We start from the raw sequence: 9,214 nt of genomic DNA, 5'->3' as shown, positions 1-9,214 counted from the left end.
TGAAGTCATCGATAAGTGCTTGAAGGCTTTGGAAGAGATAGAAAACGAGAAGAAGAGGTGGCTAAGGCGTACAACAAAAGGGTGAAAGTAAAGTTGTTTCAAGTTGGAGACTTGGTTTGGAAGACAATTTTGCCTTTGGGTACTCGATCCAGGGAGTTCGGTAAGTGGTCTCCTAGTTAGGAAGGTCCTTATCGAGTATGCGGTATTATTCGAGGGAACGCATATTTTTTGGAGACACTTCAAGGGAGCGTTTTTAGCGAGAAATCAACGGGAAATACTTGAAGAAATACTTCCCGAGCGTTTGGCAAAACGCTTAGGAGATACTATGGCCGGTAATTAAATTATCGTCCTAAGACCAAAAAACATGTTCTATGCTTTTAGATTCATGTTATTCATCAAAAAGGCAGAGGGGCATGTGTTTACACCCAAATTTGGCACCTAAGGTTAAAATAGGAAAGATTGCCAAAATTTGGAAGTCTACCGGTTTCCTTCGAGTGGGCCGGTCTGACCGCCGGTTGAAGGCCGGTCAGACCGGCGGTGTGTGGCCGGTCTGACCGGCAGGTCCGAGTCCGACTGTGTTTCGTCGGGTCTTGAAGTTTCCTTGCTCGGGAGGGCATGTTTCGGGTTTCCTTTGGTTTCTATCCCGAGTTGGACGTGGATAAGGGTCTGTAGAGGGCAAGACCAACCCCTATATAAGGGACATGGCCGGTTCTATTGTAAACAACCAATCTACAATCAATCAATAGAATCGTTTTTCATATTGCTTTTAGTTTTCTCTTAGTTTGTCCATCTTTGTCGGTTTGCGCTGTAAGCCGTCCGCCGCCGCTGCGAGAGTGCGACATCTCTTTGTAGGTTTGTCCTGAAAACCTTCTGTTTTACCCACGAGAAGGGTAGTTATCTAGAATCGGCTCCGCTAGTCGGTTTATTTGTCAAAACCCATCTAGGTTTAGCTCTTTGCTAGATCGAGGTGGTTGGCGACTCTAGGATCACCGCAAGGCATAAGGTGTTGCGATCGTCGTTGTCAACTTGTCACCAAAAGTTGCCAACACTGAGGCGAGGCTTACTCATGCTATGTGACTAGTGAGGTAAGCCTCTCTAAGATCCTAAAAATCTTGAATCTGAATTGTACAAACTAAAAATCCAAAACACCAAAAACCTTTTTATACTGGATCAGATGTTTTTTCCTTTTTTTTAATTTTACGAGTGCTAACCCAAATTTAATGCACTTTAAAAATTGAAATATTCAGAATTAAATCCCAACGGAATCTAGCTAATTAAATTATTGGGAAGCCTATTTCAAATAATAAAATCTACTGTAAAACTATTTTCTCAAAATCCAATAGATACCTCACTGTCAATCGATATGGATTTGTATGATTTTCTATTCTGTGAGAATTACTATTATCCCTACTATATAAGAAAATGAAAATCACTATTATTCCTACAGAAATTCGTGATTAGACACATATCCGTGAGTGGGCTACAGAAAGCCCACTCACGCATATCAATCCATGAGGCATGAGCCCAACATAATAGGCCTCTGACTCCCTGACTCCTTTGGTCGGTCGATCTCCCCGTCTCCCTCCTCGCGACTTCGCCCGCCGCGCCGACCAGCCGCCGATCCCCATCCCGGCGTGCGAGCAGCGCCGCCGCCGCCGCCGCCACCGTCCTGCTGCTTCCGCCGCATCCTCTCCCCTCCGGTGAGCACTCCTCGGCACACCCCCTCTCCCATTTCTCTCTGCGCCCCCGTACTGATAGCAGTTTGTAAAAATTATTTTTGGGGGTTTCAGCTCAACCCTCCCCATGCCCCATGTTAGATCCGCCGCTGAAAGGGACAATGGCTCTGGTGGTGATGTCACCCCGGGAACTCCAAGCCCGACCCATGGTGCCCGTGTGAGGCAGCGGAAGCGCTCCAGCGATGTGAGTTTTTATTTTTTATTTTTTATTTCCCCTGTTGAGATATGTATCTCATTCTTGGAGGCCTTATGTTTCTTGATTTTGTGAGTGGTGGACAATTCCATGAACTTTTTCTTTACAGGCTCCATCTGACGTGAACAAAACCAATGGCGCTAATTTGCTGCTAAATGACCAGAACAAGTACAAGTCAATGCTTATTCGCACGTATTCTTCACTCTGGATGATGGCAGGATTTGTGTTTTTGATATACATGGGACATCTCTACATATGGGCTATGGTTGTCGTTATCCAAATCTTTATGGCGAGTGAGCTCTTCAATCTGCTGAGGAAGGCCAACGAGGACAGGCAGCTTCCAGGGTTCAGACTACTTAACTGGTAAAAATGGCATGGTTAATTCTGACTATGAACATTTGAATGTTTACATGCCATTACAGATTCTTGTTTTCTTCGTGACAATTGCAGGCATTTCTTCTTCACTGCGATGCTTTTTGCGTATGGCCGTTTCCTTAGTCGGCAGCTTGTCAACACGGTGACTTCAGACAAGTTATTGTACAAGCTTGTGAGTGGCTTGATCAAGTACCAAATGTTTATTTGCTACTTTCTTTATATAGCAGGTAATAACAACAGTTCATTGTTTGGCCATGTTATATTAATGACAATTAGATATGGTTGAACACTGCATGGCTACTGTAAACCTTAGTTTTCACAGTTAGCTGATTGGTTTTGGGATGAATTAAAGATGTTTAATCAAAGTTTTTAGGTGGTTGTGCCTTGTGAGTACTTAAAATGCACTATTATTTTCATGTCATACCTACAGATGAAATGCTAGAGTTCACTGGTATAGCGGAAATAGCACATATTTTTTTTTCATGTCATAATTTCACTAGTATAGTGGAAATGCATAAACTTATTGATATATAGATGAGTCCATTGCACCATTGATAAAATTTTAACTACGTGCTGCCAATATATCAATTTGGTTATTACTTCTGTCATACAGGGTTTGTATGGTTTATTCTCACTCTAAAGAAAAAGGCGTACAAGTATCAATTCAGTCAATATGCATGGACTCACATGATCCTATTGATGGTATTTGCACAGTCATCTTTCACTGTGGCCAATATATATGAAGGAATATTTTGGTAAAGTCTCTAACCGACAGAATGTTCTAATCTTTAGGATCATAAAAATGTGCATTTTCAGCCCTAGTACTGTAGGCTTAGAATATCCTTTTCTATTTTCAATTTGTAGTCATTAGTGGTTCTGCTCACAAATGTATTTCATGTAATGACCTTCATGAGATTTGCAGCAGAATACGAATATACTACTAGTTTAAGGAGTTTTTAAGACTGAAGGATCAAAGTGATATTACAATGCTCTAATAATTTAATACTACCTTTGTCCCATAATATAAGGGATACTAGGTTTCTTTCGATAGCCTATGGACGAAGGACAGAGACTATAGTGTTCCTCATTAAATGAGGGCATGCGAGGTGTGGGAGGGTCGTTGGGGGTAAGATGAGAACAAAGTTAAATGAGGGGTGATTTATGAGACATGCAATACTCTAAAAAAATCCGATTGTATATTGGGACAGAATATGAATCCTTCAATCACTTATATTATGGGACGCAGGAGTACTGAAGAAACACCCTGTCATGCTTAAAATTTAGCATATTTCATTTGAATGCAGCATCGAAGTAACTTGTATCAAGAAGAAGCTGTGACACCATAGCTTACAAAATACATACCATTCCAAGCTGTTCTATACAGGCAGGAATTTACATTGTCTCGTTTTGTGTAAAAGGTTTTAATCTGGAGGTGCTATGGTCGTAACATTGTATTTATGTGCTAGCCCTAACCTGTCTAAATTCTCCATGTGGGACTAATAGCCTGTGTGTTGCAACGGGAAAAATAAATGAGTTTCTACCTTATTATGTCGAGTAAGCACACATTTAGTCCAAGTAGTGCTTTTATGATTTTGCTTAGTGAACAAGTAGGTGATTTTGAAATTTGGGGAGAGCCTGCAGTGAAACAGGAGAGGACTCATTGGATGGTAGGGGCTGACTAATGGGACCGATTTGTCAGATCGGTGGTGGTGGTGTTTGTATAGATTGGGTCCAAATGTCAGTGGAAGGTGTGGTGTGGCAGAACGACCACCACCACTACTAACATTTTGAGTAAAAATAAGTATAGATATTCCATTTATAATTATATTTTCTGATAACATGCCATGAAATAATTATGTGCTTCCACTCTTTCAGAACTACAATACTGCTGTTTATGCAGCCTTTTGGCATATCCAAGTGACAAATGCAAGGCTGACATAAAAATGGTGCTTATTTTAGGTTCCTCCTACCAGCTTCATTGATCGCTATCAACGATGTTGCTGCATATTTCTTCGGCTTCTTCTTTGGGAAAACACCCTTAATTAAGCTCTCTCCAAAAAAAACTTGGGAGGGCTTTCTAGGTGCATCAGTGACTACCATGCTTTCTGCATTTGTGGTTAGTAGCACTTGTCTACCCATATATCCTTCAATCTTAGAGGTCTCAGTTTCTCATTGTTGGTAACTAATTCAGTATCTCGTTCAGAATAGAATTCTTTCTACCATCTGATAACAATCGGTTCTGTTCAAATGGTTTCTTAAAAAAATAAACAAAGTCTCAAACATACTGGTTATGGTTTGATAGATGCTCCAACACACTATACTATAATTGATATACTGCTTGTCATATTAGTTTACAAAATCATGACCAGTGTTGGAACAAAAAAGATGCAATGCCATGATTCATCATGCTGTGCAGGCATAGTTCTTGAAACTTGAAAGCAGAAGGCATATGCGCACACTCTGTAATAAATTTTATTAGTCACTTAAGTGTGAAGTGTAATGAATTACTGATGCTACAATATTTTCTGGCACAACTTCACACTGCATCTTTTATAGTACCTTTTGGATTTTTCACATCTAAATATGGTCGATGTGCTGAAACAGTTCAATTGATAATAATTTATTTCTGGTTTTCTTTTGTAGCTTGCTAATTTGATGGGTCATTTCCAGTGGTTAACATGCCCCAGAAAGGTAAAGCTCCTACCTTGTCATTGATTAGCCTTTTTCTCAAAGAGAATTGCATACATACTGTTGTAATTTGCACAGGCAGGATCAAAATCTTTCATGAATAGCACTACTGTCTCTTACTGTTGCATTTTTCGTTTGAAATAATTTCTTTTCTGTAACCATGACCATGTGATAGGATTGAAATATCCTATGTCTCAATGTATAGTCTAATCAGACCAAAAGAACACAACTGAGTAACCAAAATTCTCTAGCTCCCTTCCCTATCCTTCCTCTTTGTGGTGGTAAATGGTAATTTCCATTCTCCCTGCCATCCAATCAGTTATGCATTTCCTTCAAGCACAGATCAAAGTGCAACTGTCCTTAACTGAACGGAATCGTCGCAACTCAAGAACTGTAGGCCCCTGAAAAAATGAAAACTAATACCAAAGACAGGCATTACAAAATTGTCGCAGCTCAAGACCGAGAAACTTGTGCAAAACAACGCAATAGAACAACCAATAACTCAGAAACTGACCAGTAAGGTGTGAGCAATGAAGAGATGTCATTGCTATCATGTCACTTGTTGCTTGTTGTGATAGCCCTCGCTGCCACTTGTTGCTGCTTATGGCTGCAGATGGTGGAAGGTGATGCAGGTGGTGGCAGATGAGCGACTTGATACACCATGCTAGCTGTAGGGGTTACCCTGGCTACCCATGGCGGGCATTGTGAGTAGAATCGGATTGGGATCCGGTGCAGTTGCTAGTGTAACTGCAGCTTAAGCAGTTGCACTAGCACTGCATGATAACAAATCAATGGTTCAGATCAATGCATCACTGTAGCACATGTATACTGTAGCAAAAAATATATTGTTTTACGTGTTTTGTAGCAATGAATCTGGACCGTTGGATGAAAATACAAATGGTCTAGATTGCTTGCAGTCCTTATTGTGCAGTTGTAGTAACAACTGCACCTGATCTCAATCCGAGTAGAATCTGCATCAGGTTGGGATTGGTTGGGCGGTGTAAAATGTAATATATTCTGAGGCATTGTAGTGGGCATGGGAGGAATTGGGCAAGATGTGGGTGGTGGTGGTGGGCTTGGTGACTCAGTGGAGTGGAAGAAGTTAGTCGATGCGGAAGGGGAATATGTCCAGTATGGACGCCATTAGCCTTGGTGACAGTAGTGGTATTTCTGCAAAAAAATTAGCTCACTCTGTGGTATGGAACAGAAGTGCAAAATTTTCAGTTCTATTACTTGGTTCTAAGCCTCTCAGTAATGTAGATGCAATTTTATATTTTTCGAAGCAAGGTTGGAATCTACTTCAATCTTTGTTAATCCTGTTATCTACAGGATTTGTCGACTGGATGGCTTCATTGTGATCCTGGCCCTATATTTACACCAGAAAGTTATGATTTACCAGGATGGGTAAGAAAGCATTTTGATGTTTCTTATAAGTGAACCGGAGTTCTCATTCCATGTCTTCTAGTCCTTGTGCCATCCAGCCTTTTTGTCATCCTTTCTATTTTGCAGATCCCTTGGCGAGAAGTGGCAATTATGCCTATTCAGTGGCATGCCTTAGCTCTTGGCTTGTTTGCTTCAATAATAGCACCATTTGGAGGGTTTTTCGCTAGTGGTTTTAAAAGAGCTTTCAAATTCAAGGTACGCATCTATTATCTTTTGGAAAAAAAATATTTCAATATCGAAATCTTATTCAGTGTATACTTTTCAGGATTTTGGTGATAGCATACCTGGCCATGGTGGATTTACTGACAGGATGGATTGTCAAGTAAGTTACTTTTTAAGTTAATTTTTTTCTAAAGGCTGTTTATAATGGTGTCTTTCAGATGAGTAAACCTCCGTATACCTGCTAGTGCTCTCGTAGTATATACTCTCGGGCTCTGTGCAATGCTTTCCATGTTTGATCAAATCATCATTAATTACTCTGTGCTGCAATTTTACTTGCATAAAAAATACTAGGCATTATTTTGTTCATCACTTGGGCTCTCCTGCGATTCCAACTTACTGTAAGATTTTGTTCATTTTGTCTTTGTTAGAGTTAAAACATAAGTACCATATTATTGAGCTTGAGATCATGTTCTTCATTCTTACATTACAGCTCACGACGGCTGAATGGTTTTATCTCATTTGACGTTCTAATCATTGACATCTTGCAGATGGTTATGGCTGTGTTTGCTTATATCTATTACCAATCGTTTGTGATGGTACAGGACTTATCTGTTGAGACAATCCTGGAGCAGGTACTTTTGACTCCTTTCGACTTGCATTATATCATTGTGAATTAAATGTAACCTGACCCTTAATGCATTTATGTAATGCAGATACTGAGAAATCTCACGTTCGAGGAGCAGCATGATCTTTACGAGCAACTAGGCAAGTTACTGACGAGAGGGAACTGATGCTAACATAGAGACATCATGCACGAAATCAACAGGACTATGTGCATTGTTTTTTTTTACTTTTAGATCATCATGTACAGCCCTAACACCCTAAAAACAAAAGAATGATAACGCTTAGGATTGTTTTTTTTTCCTCGATCGATGTAAGGGTATGATGTTTCCCGAGTATACAGGAGTTTGTTCTTGCCTTCTCTTTTTATTTTTCTTTCGGTTTTCATCTTTGTGGCTGCATGAGAAGGCAAATGAAGGCCGAGTAGCAGACTAGCAGCCATGACATTTTTTTTTTCTTTCTTGTCGTCGATGGGTTCTTGACTTCTTGTACTTTGTAGAACGATATTAATCCCATTATTTCCTTGCTTTATGGGTGCACTAACCTACCTATATTGCTTATTTCGATGGTTTAGCCAAGCCATATGTTATAATGTTAGTTCCATTATCTATATGTCATTTGAATGTTTAGTTTAGGCAGCATTGTGTACCGAACCCCAAGTTCATGCTTTCAGTAAAAATCCCGGCTCGTGGAGCCTTTTCTCTTAAAAAAGTATTGAATGTTTGCTTTCCAAAGTTGGGCAATTTCAGCAGATCATTTCCTTTGATTAAATGGAGCACGGTTCTTTTCGTTCATTTAAAGATATATAAATTGCAAGCGGCCGCTACGGTTTTCTTCGTTTATTTAAAGGACCAGCGATAAATAATTCTTGTGGTAACTTCAAAATTCAGTGTGTACGGCAGATTATACACGCATCACAGTTGTGTCGGCAGTATATGGACTTGTGAGGTGTGTAATCTAGCACATAGATTATTTGTAAAACGTTCATTTTAATACACAAACTTTACTTATACAGTGTGTATGAAATAAGGTCAAAAAATACCATATGATAGCTTAGCTTAATTACTGCGGTAGACGGTGATTATGAGACCATGTACACAACTGACACCAGTGGAGAATAGATATTTTCTCGTGGTACCCAAAATTACAACTGTCCCGGTTAGATTAAAAACCGGTACTGGAGATGTTTCAAGTCCCTCGAAACATTTTTAGTCCGTGTTGACTAAAAATTGATTTTTAGTTTCGATTGGTAACACCAACCTAAACTAAAGATTGAGAATCTGTAGTCCGGTTGGTGTTATTAACCGGAAATAAAAATTGATCTTTAGTCCCGGTTTGTAACACCAATCCGGACTAAAGATGCCTCTAGGGTTAGTTCAAAAGAAAAACATATCTATTCAAGTTAGATGTATGTAGTAGATATGGTGGTTACGCGCGTGAGGGTTGAGATGAGAGAGCTTGAGTTCGAATCCTATATCTCACATATATTTTTCATTTGCTATGGAACTTTAGTACCGATTCTCTCGATCGATCTTTAGTCCCAATTTGCTCGTCGGAGAGCTTGAGTTCGAATCCTATATCTCACATATATTTTTCATTTGCTATGGAACTTTAGTACCGATTCTCTCGACCGATCTTTAGTCCCAATTTACTCGTCCCGTTTGCTATCACCGGGAGTAAAAACCATTTCTCGTGAGGAAAGCATTGTTAGGATCCCACCCCGAGCCTGTCTCTGCTCAAATGGGTATGGGTCTATTTAACCATCCACCTAGCCAAAACACAAGCAAGCTCATGGTAAAAAAAAAAAAGAAATAGATAATTGAACCAGCAACAGCGGTGGTGATATGTTTCTGGCTTAGAACTTATCAATCTTCTTCTTTTTCTTCCTAAGTACTTCTGCTAGTAGCTTGTATCTCCTACTTTAATTTTCACTGCTAAACCTGAGAGTGCTTACACAGTTACAGTTCAATCCCATTGGTTATACTGGATATTGGTT

The 9,214-nt window shown here is 39.8% G+C and overlaps 1 protein-coding gene across 1 annotated transcript; it reads left to right on the top strand.

The window, feature by feature from the left end:
• The first annotated feature begins 1,566 nt into the window (after nucleotides 1-1,566).
• LOC127753193 (phosphatidate cytidylyltransferase 1-like) lies at nucleotides 1,567-7,757 on the top strand. Its single transcript, XM_052278655.1, has 12 exons — nucleotides 1,567-1,700; nucleotides 1,791-1,920; nucleotides 2,039-2,292; nucleotides 2,380-2,531; nucleotides 2,918-3,059; nucleotides 4,264-4,420; nucleotides 4,948-4,995; nucleotides 6,322-6,396; nucleotides 6,502-6,630; nucleotides 6,701-6,757; nucleotides 7,146-7,229; nucleotides 7,311-7,757. The coding sequence occupies exons 2-12, from the start codon at nucleotides 1,804-1,806 to the stop codon at nucleotides 7,386-7,388; spliced, it is 1,293 nt and encodes a 430-aa protein (XP_052134615.1). The 5' UTR covers nucleotides 1,567-1,700; nucleotides 1,791-1,803; the 3' UTR covers nucleotides 7,389-7,757.
• Nucleotides 7,758-9,214: the final 1,457 nt, after the last annotated feature.

This window comes from Oryza glaberrima, chromosome 10, assembly GCF_000147395.1.
Source record: "Oryza glaberrima chromosome 10, OglaRS2, whole genome shotgun sequence".
In the NCBI taxonomy this organism is placed as follows: domain Eukaryota; kingdom Viridiplantae; phylum Streptophyta; class Magnoliopsida; order Poales; family Poaceae; genus Oryza; species Oryza glaberrima.
This window is presented reverse-complemented; position numbering and strand designations above follow the sequence as displayed.

Coding starts and splice junctions, on each gene's coding strand:
- LOC127753193 (XM_052278655.1), top strand. CDS start 1,804: ATGCCCCATGTTAGATCCGCCGCTGAAAGGGACAATGGCTCTGGTGGT. Junction 4,421..4,947: donor CCATGCTTTCTGCATTTGTG/GTTAGTAGCACT, acceptor TTTCTTTTGTAG/CTTGCTAATTTGATGGGTCA. Junction 7,230..7,310: donor TTGAGACAATCCTGGAGCAG/GTACTTTTGACT, acceptor TATGTAATGCAG/ATACTGAGAAATCTCACGTT.